This window comes from Camarhynchus parvulus, chromosome Z (assembly GCF_901933205.1).
Source record: "Camarhynchus parvulus chromosome Z, STF_HiC, whole genome shotgun sequence".
NCBI lineage: Eukaryota > Metazoa > Chordata > Aves > Passeriformes > Thraupidae > Camarhynchus > Camarhynchus parvulus.
In genome coordinates this window covers 8,903,169-8,920,372 of record NC_044601.1, presented here as the reverse complement: position 1 = coordinate 8,920,372, position 17,204 = coordinate 8,903,169, and the positions used below count along the sequence as shown (strand labels likewise).

The following is a 17,204-nucleotide window of genomic DNA, read 5'->3' as shown; positions in this document are numbered from 1 at the left end:
GAGCAAAACAGTGACTGAAGAAAAAGAAATTAATTCTGAAAGGAAATGGAGAATAAAAGAGAGGGTATGGAGAAGACTGATTGATGCTGTGTTGGTAAAAGAAGTCTGGTCCCATCTTACAAAAGCAGCTACTGCCCTTTCTGATATGTACCTGGTGTATGCACACAGCATTTAATCCAATTAGATTATATTCACCATTAACACCTGCAGCAAGGAGTAAAATCTGATGGAGCACCATTTTCACTCACTACTGCAATTACAGCATGGCTTGAAAGTGTTTTCAGCCTTTCCTGAGCATTTGCATTCCCCATACCCTCAGCAGCTGCATCCCTGAGAAGAAGTTTCCTTCTTCTCTACAGTTTCCTCCTTCTTCTGCCTGTCAAAGAAATACCCAGCAGTGATCCACAGGGCACCCCTGGAATGATAGCTGAATATGGCAATATACAGCAGGGGAAATTGATGCTGACCCATGTCCCATTCCTCAGAAAGCCAGCACCAGCTCATCATTGCATCCTCTTCTGCTGGGCCTTGCTCCAGGCATGTTTCACAGGATTAATTTTAGCTACAAGGGCATTTTGTTCTATATTGATTTTTTTCTATGAAAGAAAGCTGAGAATTAAGCTTGCAAAGCCTGATCTCTTAACTCTATTAAATGAGGCCAGGGTAGATTAAGTTAGTAGTTCATCTTTCTGAGGCTAGGCATTAAAAACATGGCTCTAAGGTGAGTTCTTGGGTGTACATGGCTTGGCTTAAAACCAGGATCAGAATTTAAACAGCTTCACTTGAGGTTTCTTATTTAATACACCAAGGATTTAATTAGAAAGATGGGAAATTAGGAGAAAAGAGTTAAAATTGGCTCTCAGGGCACAGGATGAGCAGGAAAAAATAAAATCAAACATCTCTTTTAAAAACAAATACAGTCTCCATGTGATGCGATGCAGGCAGCTGACAAAGGGAATGGGGCACTGGAATGTGCTGCTCTGAGTGGACTTGAAATGCCTCTTGCTGCTGATCCGAGGCCCACAATGCTGGCCAGGGTCAGAGGGTCTCATCCTGCACGGGCATCCTCAGCTCGCTGGGTACCTTTCACTAATCAGGCAGCGATGGTCCTTCCTCAGCAGGGGACAAACGCAAATAAACTGGGAGCTGTGATGTTTTAAGGTCCTCAGCTGCAGACTTACTACCTTCCAACACAAGACAGGAATCTGAACTTTTGAAAATGCACCAAAACCCAGTGGCTTCTACCCACTGCAAACGCTTTAACCACTGCTCCCTACTTTTAATTCCCAATACTGACTTAAAATACTGTCATTAACAAACAAACAAACAAAAAAAAAACCCTGAAAGACAAGCCAGCATGTAGAAGTTTTGTGGCCGTGTTTTGAAATTGCTTTTTCTGAGCATGCAAACCACAAAATCAGGCAAGATCCCGTAATCAAGAGGCGCCCACCGCCCGCCCCCAAAGGCAGAAGCATTTGAGTTTCCAATAAAGTGTTATAGCAACGACCCACTAAAGTGTGTGACTGCACAGAGCCCGTTACCAGGCACACAGGAGAGGAGGAGGAGGAGGAGGAAGAGGCACCGTCTGGCTGTTGAATATAGAACCTGAGCAATCCAGTTTGAGATCCCTGCCTAATCTCAGTGAGCAAACCCCTTTGTAAAGTGGGGATAACCCCCTCCACAGTGCCCCAGGGGGACACATCCCCACCAGGCTTCTCACCCATCCTAAGGCTTACAGCAAGATAAATACTTCACAGCCTTTTACACAGCCACAGATCAGAGGGAAAAAGGGGAAAAAAAACCAGATTAAGTAATACATCAAGCCTTTGCCAGAAGCAAAATCTAAGGCCGAAATCTCCACTTCTTTGCTGTGCTAGACACAACTGCCTCAATATATAAAAACTATGGGAAGTAACAGCCATTTGTTTTATGTGTTGTTAAATAATTTGGGTATTTGCACCATTATACTGCTCTGGTGCATTGGTGTGTCCTTCCAACATCCCACTGAAAATCCCCTCGTCTGGACCCCATGTCTATGAGTATTTTGGTACGGTGATTTCCTCATTAGTTTAAAGGGGATAAGTAAGTTACTAATGGTCCACAGTATTCCAAAAGAGTCCTGGATATAGCCATGAAACAAGATCTTGCTGTAGTAGGTGCCTCAGAGGACAGAAAGTGGTTTACAGCCAGTATTATGGGAAGGCTTGGGAGAATGTGTCAGAAACCATCAGCCATCCCTGTCTCACTCTTGGATTTATAATGTGCAAGATCATCAAGTGAGCATTTACAGCTCCTACTTGTGACTCAATCTTCTGGGCTCATCTAAATGCCTGACAGAAAATACACAACACCTTCACCTCCCTACTACACACAAATACTTGCATGACTACTGCTACCAGTTTGGTTTCACTCTGCACCTATCGTAGTCATTTGGACCAAGAATGAAGTGACTGCACAAGATTTGTAAGTAACAACGAAATATGAATCATACACATTAATCCCTCCTTTGAATCATGTTTAGATTCAGTGGAGCAGTGGTAACTGAAGCTTTAAGCAATGTGTCCGTCCATAAATAACTCAGCATAGTGCTCTTACCAGGCAAGACCTTTCATGGTAGGGAAGTTCAATACACTTGTAGGAAAAAGATAGTCAGAAGAATGTGGACAAATAGTTGAGACTCAATTAAATACCAGTTTAACTTCTCTGTAAACAAAGTTTTTCAATCTACCTATTTATGTAAAAACCTATGGGTACTGATACCTTACATTGCTTGAGGGGAAAGGGAAAAAACTGTTGTGGCAGGTTAACAGGGGCTGGCCTTGTTTATAAGAAAATAATGAAAGTAACAGCAACAATTTAATAGCCTGGATGTTAGTGATGGGAAGAATGCTTTGCAGCATGGAAATTATGAAAAAGGCCTACAAAATCTAGTTTTGATACTGGTTTTATATTCTCTGTTACAATTCCTTAAAATTTCCCCTGCCTCCATATCCTATTATGAAATAATATCTTATAATCTCCCTTAAAAATTAATGTACCTCGTCCTTAGAATTACATAGGGTTTGAAAAACCATGTGACAGCTGAAAAGCCACTACACTCATTGCAGAGCACAAATTACCCAAGAACATTGGGCATTTAGTTAACTTATTAAGAGCTTTAGCATCTGCTTGGGTGCACATTTCTGTGAGTCAAAAACTCCCAAACATTCTGAACCAAATGAATCAATAAACTCTTGTCTGTGCTTGAGATTCCTACAGAAGTACAAGATCTTTCTTCCTCATGGCTCAGCTCTCCCTGCTCTGATCCATGGGATGATGCCTATGGATGCTACACTCTCTACAAGTCAGCTTTTTGACCCCGAAGACAGCTAATAAACTATTCCAGCTGGCAAAGAGACTCTCAGCTCTCAGAAATGAACTCTGAGAGTGTTTTGATGCATTTGGCCAGCCAGTGGTCGGGTCTGTGGGTCTTCTGGGTGTAGCTGGGGCAAACAGCATCTTTATTTGCGTCACTGAGAATCTGAGAGCATCAGATTAAGAATGCCTGTGCAGCCTGCCCTCCTCTGCACTTAAAAACTTGTAAGTTAACTTGCAAGTGACTTAGAAAGTCTAAAACCACAGCAGCTGTTACTCCTCTTAAACAGCTCCTCAGTCATCAGAGCCACCATCACTCCGACAGCTTCGCCAGTCCAGTGTTACCAAGACTAATAAACACAGTCAAGTCTAACACGACAAGTTCTACGGGCTCGAAGAAATAATGACATTCATGAATTTCGCAAACGAGACAGAAGTTATGAATTTAATGATCTGGGAGCCAGTCTTGAGTTATGCAAAACACACTGAGTTAGGTATTCACAAAATTGCTCCAGCGTAATTGTCGGCACGTGGATTGTTTGCAAACAGCTTGCACAAACTACTTAGTGTTAATCATTTGTTCCGTGACATAGTTAGTCATGCACTATTTCTGCTCCTTGAGTGGGTGATTGTATCCTCCTGAAGGAGAGGGTAAGAACCAGTGAAAATGAGGCGCACCCCGGGAGTTTAACACAGATAAGCGCCTCCGACAAAATACAGGAGCGTCACGTCTCACTAATCTCTGTGAGATGCTTGCGTCTCTCCATCCCCATGCAAATAATCCACGATGACTCTGCAGAGTCTGGTGAACCAAAGCCTGGGGACAAGGAATTCGCAGCGACTATTTCTGGCACTGCGATTCTTTTTAACGCTCCGAACAAGGGGGAGTGTTGCAGAGGAGTATCTAATTCCCCCAGACAACCTGAGAGGAAGGGATGACAGATCACCACTCCTAAGAGTTTGGCAAGAGCTTGCAAACTGCTGTCGCTCTCTCTGCAAGAAACGGTACTGCTCCAGGGAGAGAGAACCTCCAGCAAAAACTGCCACTAAAAGAAAGTATGTTCCCTGAAGACACAGGAATGTTGGGATTTTATTTCTTTCCACATTTCAGCTTTTGTTGTTTACGTGATGTTAGCACTTGAGTGCGAGTCTTGGTCAGCCTAAGATACAGATTCGTAGAATGGTTTGGATTGGAAGGGAACCTTACCACCCTGCCAAGGGCAAGGATTTCTCCCACTAGATCAGCTTGCTACAAGCCCTGTCCAGCCTGTCCTTGAACACTTCCAGGGATGGGGAATGTACTACAGTTATTACAGCAATGTGCAGAATTACAGTTCCACACATTTCAGTCACCTGGGATGGAACTAAAGAAGGTGAAAAACTATAACCTGAATTGAATTTTATTGCAATAAAGCTCTGATACCCCAGAAGTGCTCTGTGAGGTACATGGCAAACTGGAATGAAACAGACAGCCAGCAGTGAGAATAAAAGCAGCAAAGGGGGACTCAAGAAAGAAGGATCTTCTGTTAAAGGATGCCCCAGCACCATACAACATTTTCAGTGGCAGCCACATTAGTGTCACACTGGGCAGTCATTGTTTATAGACAGGCAACATGTCATGGGTAATTCCCTGGCAACTTTTAACCTTCCAGAGGAGACTTTGACAAAGCACAGGAATACATCTGGACTTCTTCATGCCTGGACTGGTAGACCAGCAGCTATTCCAGTGCTCAGTCCAGTATATTTTCCTGTGATTTTAATTGTATTGAGGAGGAATGAATTTCCCATTTGAGTCCCCTGCTCAGTGGTCAGACCGCAGACTCATTTCTCCTCATCCTACTGACAATAATAAGCCATTTTGCTGCTTATTATTCTCCAATAAAATTGTAATAATTTTGTATGACTCTCGGAAGACATGCATTTGCTGTCGCAGTGCTGGCATAATATGGATCCACAAAAAGATGGACTGTCTGAATTATTCTCGATCATAGTTAGTGAATTGCTTTCTATAGGATTTTAGGCAAAGTGGCAACTCTCTGGTGAAAATAAGTCAAATTCATGTAAAATTAAGGGTTAGAGTCGACAGAAGTCCAAAGTTTGCTTATGAATATATTTTTAGTATCACAGCAACAAACCACAGATCCTATTGGACTAGTTCTTCATTCAAAGCAAAACAATACCACACTTAAGTCTGAATACTTTTTTTAAAAATCATGTCAATTGCATCAGAAACAGCATGCAGGCACTCATACAACTGAAAAGATTCACTCTAGCTGTTTTTGTTCTCCTCAACAAGAACATTTTCCCCTTTTCATGAACACTTCAGTAATCAAATTACACTAGGACAAATGCTTATAGAAAATGCCCAGCAAAACCAAACACTTGAAGCCTTTGCAAGTTCCAAATTCCATGTATATCACCAATTCCTGTGTTTATTGGACTGGGGAAAAAAAAATCATGGGCTTAGTTAGAAAACCAAAACTGTATCTTAAACTGGTCCTTACTCAAAGCCAGTGAAGTAAAAGGAAGTACTCCCACAGATGTTTTAGAAAGCTCTGGGATACTGCCATTCCTTTGTTCTGGCTCCTTCCAGAAATTTCAGGTGGTTCTCAGGCAGAGAAATAAAATGTCTGTGATTATCAGATGTATTATTCACTGTGAATTCTCACTTCATTTTCCTCTTAAAGTTCTGGGCAGGAATACAAGGGCAGTATGAGCTGGTCAACAAGCTCCTATTCCCTGTCAAACAGAGCATCTTTCTCCTGCTAATCATGTGGCACTGCTGCATCCCACCATGGGTCTAAATTTGCCACTTGTAAACCTGTAAGGGTTGTGAACACCCCAGGAGGACATCGTGGCACAGCTCACTTCCACATAACTGCATGTTACATATTTATATGCACTGTCAAAATGGTGGGAAGATACAAAACTGTGTTTCACTGGAATCCAGCAGGCTGAGCTATTTATAAATAAGTGCCTTATTTTTGGTGCTCTTCAGTGCAGATGAACAGTGAGTGATGAGCAATTTATGTTGCTGATCATTTGTATCACAATAGAGCCTTGCAGTCTTTTCCTGCAGTTCATAGACTCTGTAAGTTCAGGCTCTGTAGTATCCTACAGTGGAAGACAGGACCTCAGAACAAATACCAGTGGGCAAGATAAAGAAAGGATGAAATGAGCATGCCACACTGAAAATGGAAGATTAGATAGATAACAGAGCATCTGAAAAGATACTTGAGCAATCCTGGGGATTCTGGGCATCAATATCCAAAACAGACCCACCACCCATCTCTCTCTCAAAAAATAAAGTCTCGTTGTGAAGGAATCCTTTCCCAAGAGTACTCCACACTAAGGGATTTTCAGTTTAGACAACGGAAGAAAACATTAAACAAAATATGGCTTAATGAACATGAAATAAAAGTCTTTAGAAGGATGACATGCTCTGAAGAAATCTTAGGGGTATAACTGAAGTGAAAAAGGAGGTTTTAATTAACAAGCTTGTAAGCACCCTGTACTCTGTAAATAATTCATGTATATAAAAAGATGATCATAAGGATGACTGAATAATCATCATTTTGGCTTCCCTGTGTTGACTGCTGATGTAAGATTCCTAATCAGATGCCACAGGAGTATTGTTAACCATACCAGCTACCCAGGATATTTCTGTACTGATACATTGTGATAGGAACTTTTATAGAGGTGATTAATAGTGTTTTTTCTCTCCCCATTATCTCTGAGGAAGAAGCACTTATGCCATGTTTTACCATTTCCCTGGTCAGGAACTCTGCAGCAGACACTTTCACAGATCACAGAATAATTTGGGTTGGGAGTGACCTTGAACACCATTCCATTCCCACCCTCTGCCATGGGCAGGGACACCTTCCACCAGACCAGGTTGCTCAGAGGTCCATCCATCCAGGCCTTCAACACTTCCAGAGACAGAAGATGAGACATCTGAAACTGTCACGCCTCAACACTTAAACAAAAAATACCAATGCTTTCTGCTGTAACTATTTACCTGTGTTTGCCTCAGGGCTGTCAGTGGGTATCTATTTGTTGCCTCTGTAGTTCATCACCTATCACACACAAAACTTAAGCCGAAGAAACCCAGGCACATAAACCTTTCATCTTGCTGCCCATCTAAGGCAGGGGTAAAATCAGCTCTATAGTACTAGCACACTAAAACAATGTAAATCACAGCTAAAACACTTTCAATATATTCTCAAAGGAGGGCAGCTCCAAACAGAGGTCAGATCTGGTTTTCTCTCTTTTGATATTTACACTGAGTACAGAAAATTCTTAAAAACAACTGCTGTCTTACAAAAAGCAGTTTCATATGAGTGAGCCTTACACACTCAGAAAGTGATAAATAATTATGCTTTCACCTAAAATAGCACCGGAAAATTATCAAACTGTGAACTCAATGATACCAACTTTTCATCTGATTTGCAAAATAAAAAGATCTTTTTAAGCCAGTTTGAGTGAGTATGCCATTAAAATTAGTGTAATGCAACTGCTTTATCAGTACCATCATTGAGAGAGGCTGGTGCATAATTCAGCTGTTCTTTCTGGTTATTATTTGCTATGTCTAATAGCTCTTTGCAAAAAATGCAAAACTTCATTTTAAAATCTCAGTTGATGGTTGAAGATCAGTCTTGTCTTTTGACTCTGTCTCAAGTTAGAAAGTCTTGTAAAATGTTGTATAGACAGCATGGGCAATAACTTCCTTCACAGTCTTAAAGAAGCTGGAAGTGGGATAGCATGCCTTCAGGGAAATACTGAGAGTTTAAAATATGCCTGTGCAGCACATTCATAGATTTTTATAATCCACTTCAAATACTTTCCACATTGTAAAACAGGCTTCGGAAATGATCATCATAGATGAAAGCGAGTGAAAAAAGAGCAATAAAAATACCGTAGAAAGAAGAGGAAAAAATGGTGGCTGCTTCTTCTAAGCTCCCCAGTGTTTGATTTTTCCTGTATAATAATAAGAACTGAATGATCACAGTAATTTCCCCATTTGCTGAGGTTCAGTGTCAGCTGAGGGTGCACCTGTGCCCACCTGTGCCCTCCTCCTCCACCCCCCTCATCTGCAGCCTGCAGCCACCCAGGACGAAACATTTCAGATAAAAGTTGATTGTCCAGCACTAAACTGCACACCAGACCTTTCCAAACTGCTGCCAACTGGAAACCTTCCCATCACCTTCTGAGGGCTCTCCCAGCTCACCATTCCTGCAGCAGGGAAGAACCTCTGATGAAGAAGAACCTCTGAGAGGTTCAGCATCATCTCCCCGCTCGCTGACAAGGCACTCAGAGCTCGCAGAGGCACAGGATGGCAGCCTGGCATGGGGGTGCCACCTGCTTTCTGCTTGTACCAGCAGGGCATTCCTGTGCTTCAGGGATGCAAGATGCTCATCAGTGCCTGCATGGACCCATGCTGCAGGGAAATGACACACAGAGCTCAGGTCTGAGGGGCGATCATCAAGCCTGAACAGAGAGATGCTCTGGAACTCTGTCTGCAGCCCAATCCAAGTCTCAAGGCCAACTGCACACAAACTTTTGGTTGCAATGCCCCACAAGTGCAGTATGTAATGTTACAATGGCTGGGGTATGCCTGTCTCAGTTCTTCATGAAAAATATTACCACGAGCAGTGTTATCAGCTTGCTGTGACAGCTGCGAAGCACTTGGGGCCAGGCTGTGAACTTCTGAGTCACACTGATGAGGAGCCCCTTGAACAAGCAGCTTTGCTTGAGTGTGACTCCCTTAATAAATGAATCATCTATCAACGCTGCCTACTCAAGCTTAAATCCTTCTCCCAGTTCTCCTGATACTTCCACCATCTGCACATCCTTTCCCTGTGGTGGTGAGAACCAATGTGGCTGACTGACAGGGTTTTGGGGAAAATGTGGAGTCTTTTAGGGCCAGAGCAGAAGTAAAGTACAGTCACTAATGTCCAAAGCTCCAATCCTTAAGTCACTGTGCCTGAACCTGCTCCCATTTATTAGGAAATCCATGTTGGGTACCTACTGGTATGATGCTGCATGCATCCCAGTAACCTGGTGCTCTGAAATCCTAACCAGTCTGACCCTGCGTCCCAAACCATCATGAGGGGCTCTAATCATAACTCTCAGCATGAAGTTTGCAAAAAGGCTTCCATTAATCACACTCAAATACACCAAGGCCTCACACCCTTTGCCAGACATTCCTCTGGCAACAGCAACAAACCATTATCTACATTTGACATGAATCCCTGTTCCCATCACTGCATCCGAGATGCCAGCTTAATCAGTTTCCTGAGGAATCTGCAGAAAAGACAATGCATTTTGGGGGGGTGGTGGGGGGGAATGCTTTTTTGGGCAAGCATTACTCACTGGAAGTAACTATTCTTAGCTAGGGATCAAGACAGCCCTGTGAAATCAACCCTGATTTGGGCAAGCCATTCTTCTCTGTGCTTGGTGATTCCAGCTCTTTGTCCAGTGCTTTCCTACAAAATTCAGTTCCCTTGCTTTTTGCTGCTAGAACCACAAAAAGTAAAGACATAGGGAAGGGCACCTCTTCTTTCTCTTCTCAGTTCAGCTTTTTTTTTCTTCTCTTCCCCTGCGTCACTGACATGTGATGTTTCCAGTTTTCTTGCTTCCTTTTCTTGTTTTCTTCCTCCTCTTTTCTCTGTGTGCTTTCAGCTCTTCAGAACAAACTCTGCAATGCACAGCTAGTGAGATCTGATGCACTCTCATTCCATCAAATTGAGAAGACAACCCTTCCACTCTTTAAAAGCCCTTCAGTGAGACCTACAGAAACATGGGTTTATAGTCTGAGCCTTTGTTGGAAGGCAAATTTAGTGGTTTTTTTTAAAGAAACTACTTTTTCCAGTTTTCTGCTGATTACAATAAATACATACATTCTAGACGTGTTATGCCTGTCTTTCTTTCACATTTAAAAATTGATTGGAAATCCAGAGAGGAAAATAATACAATGCGATATAAACACTTTATTTGAGGGCTTAAAACTGTAACTAGATCCAGCACAGTCTTAAGTCCTAAAACTATGTATTTTCAATATTTCATGGGTTTAAATAGTAAACAATTTATTAAATATACCCTAAATGAGAACTTTTTAAGGTACTGTGTGAATTTAATCATAATAAATAAATTGAATAACACATCACAAGATCTTTTATTGATTTCTAGTTTCTAGAGCTCTACTTCCACTGCCTTTCATGGACAAATTCTTGGGGGAAATTATACTGAATACTCCAACTTACTCTTCTTTGTTAACAATCTGTTCAGTACAGTGACTTATGTACTCATAGAGAATCTGACAACAGGTTGTCTTTAAATTTGTCTATTCTAGGCAAAATTATAATTTTTACTTAGTGGATTAAGCCAAGTATTCTTTGATGTTTCTTCTGATAATGCCTGTCCTTCAGCAAAGTAATAATGAATGATTTAACGCTGTCATAATTTAGTCACTCATCACTGACAGGAGTTTGTGCACTGCGTTATGAAAGACCTAGCAGCAAGGAAGACATTGTTTTGTGAACACCCAGAATAGAAAAAAAGAGCCAAACCCAAAATAAACATCATGTATGGCACTGAATTTGATGTTAGACTCAGCTTTTCTGCATCAAAGAATCAGCACGAGATAAGGAAAGAGAAAATCTTGTTACTGGTCAGCTCTGAATGAGTGCTACCCCAGCAGACTGCTGGCTCTTTCTGTCTCCAAGGGCTTTAAAATTAAGAAACCAGAGGAGAACTGAAGGTAAACATTCTCACCACTTTCCTGCATTCTGAAAAGGGCTTTTTCTACAGGTTTGATTAACTGGATCTTCCTTAACTACTTAACTTCCTTAACTCTTTAACTCCAACAAAGAGACTAGTTTGGGTTTTTTCCCCCTTTCTTTGTTCCATGCAAAGATTTTTGATAGAGGAAATATTACTGGGATCTCTGGCTGAAAAAGAAGCAACTGGGCATTTGTCTGCACATCCTCTCAATTTCTGTCCTCGATTCCTCTCAAGATCCCTCTCATAAACCCTCCTGAAGTACACAAAAGGCAAGTGCCACACACTGTTTACTCAGTGTCAGGTCAGGAGGGTCGGTGGCCACAGGCAAAGACTGAACACATATTCCTCATCTACACAGAAACTAGCATAAGCTTCCAATATCTGGACTAAGACAGATTAGCTGTGGCAGTTTGAATGACCAGAGCCTGCAGCCAAACGTGTGTGTTGCATTCTCCCCCTGGAAAATGGAATTACTAAAACTTTCTCCAAAATCAAACCCACTTTTCTGCAAAAATGAAATTCTGTCTCTGAGAAGGAAAGAAAAAAGTGTCTCTGGCCATTTAGTTGGGCAGAAGCTTTCCCACATCTCTGTCCCTTTGCTGTAATTTCTGCCTGCCCTCACTGGTGCAATGCATAGTCTGTGTCTTGCAGGTCAGTATGACTTCTGAGAACATTGTATTCACAGTGGTATTCCTGTCTGTTTCCAAAAAGAGATGTATTTCCTCACCCAGGCTGGTCTGATATATCTATAAATTAGGAAGTTGTTAAAAAAACCCACTTAATTCCTTTAAAAACAAAAAATTAAATATTATAGGCAGTTTCTTTTGACAGCATCTGTTCTGAGGATGAGCTTGCTTTTCACTGGAAAATTCAGTTTAATCTGGAACTTCGATTTGGTTTATTTATTCTTTTGGTCCCTTCTGAAATCATAGCAGTAATCATCAGCACTGCAGTTTCAGTTCCTTTAAGAAACTAGGCAAAGCACAGACTGGCAGGGACTGATGACTTGCAATTACTTTATTCAGTTTAGTTACTCTGCGAAGATTCCTTTTCATGTTAACAGACATCAGAGGTCCTGATTTATCTGAAACCCACTAAAGATACTCCTTTGAATTCAGAGAACACTGCTGCAAACATGACCTCCCCTGTGTTTCTGATACTATCACCAACAAAATGGATATTACGGGCTATTCTTCCCAGACTCAGCTCTGAGCTGTACTACTAGAAGCAATATCACTGTATTTATTTATGCTTCGTGTTCCCTGGATCTTTTCCCTGTTCCATCCATGGGAAAATTATTAATGACGTTGGCAATCTTGGAAACAAAAGATAAAGTGATTCTCTTGATACAAACATACATAAGGTGACAAGCCTTGCCTCAGTAGCATCAGTGCTTGTGAAGATGCTTTCTCCAAAATAATGAGCTGTCAAAGCTTCACTGCAATTTGCATTTGTGTTAGTAGTGAAGAAATCCAGTGCCTTTTTTTTTTCCCTTGCTGAATGACAGTGTTAAATTGTTACTTTTGCTTACTGAGTGTGAAAATTTACTGGAATGACAGTAAAGTGGGAAAAGTAAACAGCATTTTTTCAGGTCACAACAGCACTTGGATATACCGTTAGTGTACATTAACAATTAAATCAAGATAGAAAATGAAAAAAGTGTGTCACACTTTACTCTGTGTAGCCTCCTTGAAACCAACACACTCCTGAACCTCCAGAATAAGCTGTTGCTCTGTGGGAGAACGAGTGTAGTACCACACATTGTGGTGGCTGTTGCCTTGTGATCGTTCATGGCATGGGGAAAGACTTTGCTCTCTTTTTTTTTTTATCCTCAGGGTGATAGGATTTAATGAGAAATTGATTTTTAAATATATTTGAACAGCCACAGAACGTTTGAAAACACTGTCTAGGTATCTTACGTGACTGTAGCCGCTCATCTGTGGTGCTGTATATTTCCTCTTACGTTACACATCTGAAGTATTACTGTCATCAAACACCACAAAGACAACAGGGAATATTGTTAAAAGGTATTTAATTTCTGGATCTTTACCTTCTCTTTTATTCTAAGCATTGATTTTTTTCCATGTTAGAGGAGATTTGCTCCAAGATCAACATGCTTTTCCATTACAGTGAACATTTGCCTGTTATAAACTTCTGCATGAAATAATGACATTAACATCCAGCAGCAGTGCAAGACATTGTATGTGTATGTTCCTGTCCTGTTGTAGTGTGGAAAATAAGACTTTCCTAGACATTACTACCTTAGGGACACCCTAATAAAAGATTTCAATATTAAGGAGAAGCAGTATTGACACAGTATCTACTGAATACTGGGTTTGTTATGCTTGCCATGGTCTTCACATGTACACAGTACAAAATGCTCTCCAAGGGCAAAACAAGTTTTGGGTCTGCTCCTGTGCCTGTGTGGAAGGAAGATACCTGCAGGCACTCCTAATGGCATGCTGCAGTGATTTTGTGGGAGGCAAGATGCTCTGTCCAAGCATCAGCAGGAGGGGTAACCCCAGGGTGAATTCAGAAGCAGGGTTAGAAATCAATCTTCTTTTCTTCTCTGGATATCTGCATGCTGGGCCTATCAGTAAAATCTGCCCTGTCTACAACGATGTCATGTACAACTGCCTCCTCCAAGATGGCCAGTCAGTAGAAGAAGCCAATCTGCAGCTCCAGGTCTACAGAGACAGGAAGGTGACAGGTATGCGGCGCAGTCATTTCACGTCAGCGCTGGTATGGGACTGTGAGCAACAGAAAATCCCTGCCTGCAGCAGAGACTGCCAACAACTCCAGGGACTCCTGGGTCCAATATGCTCTTGGAAATCCTGTAACTCTAGAAGTATGCAAGGCAAGGCTGCTGTAGCACTGCCTCCAGCATTAGCCTAAAAATGGTATGTAATAAGTGAAAATATAAAAAAAACAGTGTTCAGAAAGATGTCAGCCCTTCCAAGACAACCCTGATAGACTAACACACTTGAACACAAGTGCCTGCTGGCCTTTGAGTAAGTCTGAGCTGTTTTTTTAAATCTATAGATCCTTGAAAAGTAATTTTTTTAAAACTCAGCCCAAAAGAAAAATGAGTCTGTTCAGCACAGGTGCAGTGCCAGGCACTGGTTTCACTGTCACTGAAGACAATGCCACTTAAAGCCTGCTTAAGAACAAAGTCTTGATTTGGACAGACTGATCCTTCGGGCTCCACACTGAGAACAATCTGAAAGCTAAGCAGGAGTTTTGAAGTCCGTGGAAAGCAGCAATGAAGTCTAACCCTGTGCTGCATGTGTTGAACACATCCTGTGAACTCAGGTAGCTTTGGGTGAACTTAGTCCCTTCTCTGAGATGGAAGATAAAATAATGCTAACAGCCAGAGCAAATCCTGGGTTCAGGATTTGGCCCTCAGGGAGCTTTGGCCGCAGCCTCCAGCACCACTGTGACTGCAGCTGCAAGGCTGGTAGATGTATCAGCAAACTTGGATGCTACTGGTACCATCAACAGCAGCATTCAGCAGCACTGTTACCCCTGAGTTTCGGCTTAAACCTAGAGAGACCTGAGTTACATGGGTTTTGCTGAGGTAGAGAAGCCTAGCTGAATTAAAGGGGCTACAAAAGAGCTGGAGAGGGGATTTTGACAAGGACACAGAGTGACAGGCGGAGGGGCAGAAGCTTCAAAACACCAGAGGGCAGGGCTGGATGGGATATTGGGAGGAAATCCTTGACTGTGAGGGTGATGAAGCCCTGGCACAAGTTGCCCAGAGAGGCTGTGGCTGCCCCATCCCTGGAGATGCTCAAGGCCATGCTGGATGAGGCTTGGAGCAGCCTGGTCTGGTAGAAGGTGTGGAAGGGGGTGGAATGAGATCGTCTTTAAGGTCCCTTCTGGCTCCAACCATTCTGTGATTCAGACCAGGATACAGCAGTCACATCTTCAGTTACAGACTAGGAAATACCTAATGCAGACTTTTTCTACCTTTTCTGTCACAATTCAAACACACAAAAACGGAAAAAAAACCCAAACCCAATGAAATTAGATCCAGGCTGTGGTCTGTATTTGTTTTTGCAAAGCAAATTCACTTGGCAATGTTTTTTTTTCTAATTACATTTTGAAAGCAAGGCTGAACTACCACTTTTTACATAAAACAACTATTTATCCTGCACTTAAAAGGCAGTTTGTACCATCTTACTTATGACTTCCCTTGCACACAGGCTTTACAGAATAGAGCATTTTCTTCCAACTCTTTTACCTGAAGATGATTCCTGACATCAAAGGCAGTTTCAAAATACTGTATCTATCACCTTCCCGCAGAGTGTGTAACACTAAGTTACACGTCTTTGTATGACAGAAAGTTTAGCTCCTGATGCTGCTCCTACTTGTGCCTAAGAGTTTTGTCAAACACAAAGAATTCCATTTCTAGTATTTTAGCTACACAATCAAGCAAAAAGGATGGGCTGCAGTTTCCACTACTTTAGTTAGGCAACTCGAATTGGCAAAAATCTGATCTAGTACCAATGCATGAACTACAGGTGAATCTGAACTACAGAAAATCCTGGCGCTTTAGCTCAGCTCGATGCAAAGTCAAGTTACACTGAACAACTTCCCTGAGAAGTGTCACCTGGTGCCCAACCTGCAGTGCCCGTACATAGACCACAGCATTAAGACCCAAAACAAACACTCTGAAAGACGTTTGGGGTTTTTTCGGTTTGCCTTTTTTTTTCTTTCCCCCTTAACAACCTTTTCTTGTAATTCAAAGCACGTCCTGGACCCCCCTTCTACTCTCGGCTCCGCAACTCATCGCAGTGTATAGCTTCGGGCTAACAACTTCGTTTGTGCCACCGAGCTCTTGGCTGCCTTTCCACGGAGAGGATGCTTCTCCCCGGCCACCCCGGGGCTAAAGCGGAACAGGGCGCTAAAGGAGGGAGGGACCGAAGAGCGACGCCGGCGGCCCCGGGGTCCGAGCGCTTCTCCCTCGGTCGGAATCCTCCCGCCGATACCCCTGCCCGGCTCCGACGCCCGTCCCCCGACCCTTCCCCTGCCCCCCGCTTTCTCCCCGTGTCCCCAGCGCCTTACCAGGCTCCGCCGGGGGAACTCGCCCAGCACGATGCTGACCACCGGGATGCGCAGCGCCGCCGAGATGAAGTCCAGCTCCAGCATCTCCCCACGGCTCTGCGGGAAGGCGAGGATGGCTGAGACCCCCTGCACCACCACGGTGTGGCACAGACTCTGCAGGAAGGAGACGGGGTCGTTGCTCCAGGAGGCGCTGGCTGAAGAGAAGGGGAAGAGGGGCAGGTCGCCCAGCCCCGCCTCGATCGCCATCACCACCTCCAGGGACAGGTTGTAGGGCAGCAGCCCGGGCACGCCGTTCAGGTTGGCCACGGCCAGCAGCAGCGCGTCCCGCGGCGAGGGGGCGCCCGCCGCTGTCCCCCGCCGCCGCCCCCCGCCCGCCGGCCCCGCGGCCCCTCGGGGCGCCCGCCCGACGCCTCCCCGGGCCAGGCGGCGGCGGCGGGGCGGCCCGGGGCTGCAGGTGGGTGGCCCCCACTCGCACCGTGTGCCCGATGCGCCGCAGGATCTGGCAGGGCTGCGGGTGGGACGCGGAGCCGGGCACCGCCGCCAGCACCAGGGCGCAGGGCGGCAGCAGCAGCAGGCACGCCCGGCCCAGGACCCCGCGCACCCCCGGCCGACACATGGCCGGGAGCCCCCCGCCGCCGCCGCCGCCTCCCCCCGGCCCCGCCGCCCGCATCAAGCGCCCCGCGGGCGGGCGACAGCGGCATCAGCCGCGGCGGGCGAGCCCCGCGCAGAGCCGCCCCCGCCGCCGCCCATGGGGCCGCCGCCGCCTCGCCCCCCGCCCCGGGGCTGCGGGGAGGCTCAGCCCCCGGACCGCCCCCTCGGTTCCGCGGGGCCGGGAGGCACCGACCCCCCGCCCGGCTACCCCGCCGGGAGCGGGACGCTGCCCTGCCCGGCTCCCCCTGCCCTCCGCTCCCCCGCAGCCCGGGCGGGCTCTGCGCCGCTCAGTCCCGCGCTCCCCGCTCCGAGCCCCCGGCGCGCCCCTGCCCGGCTCCCTGCGCTGCCCC

General features: G+C 44.6%; 1 protein-coding gene across 1 annotated transcript in view; it reads right to left on the bottom strand.

Moving 5' to 3' along the window:
* The window catches only part of GRIN3A (glutamate ionotropic receptor NMDA type subunit 3A), a 66,489-nt gene extending 49,669 nt beyond the window's left edge, over positions 1 to 16,820 (bottom strand). The window contains 2 exon segments of the mRNA XM_030969265.1: positions 16,204 to 16,581; positions 16,583 to 16,820. Coding sequence (XP_030825125.1) covers positions 16,204 to 16,581; positions 16,583 to 16,819 — 615 coding nt within the window. The 5' untranslated portion in view covers position 16,820.
* Between the last annotated feature and the right edge of the window lie 384 nt (positions 16,821 to 17,204).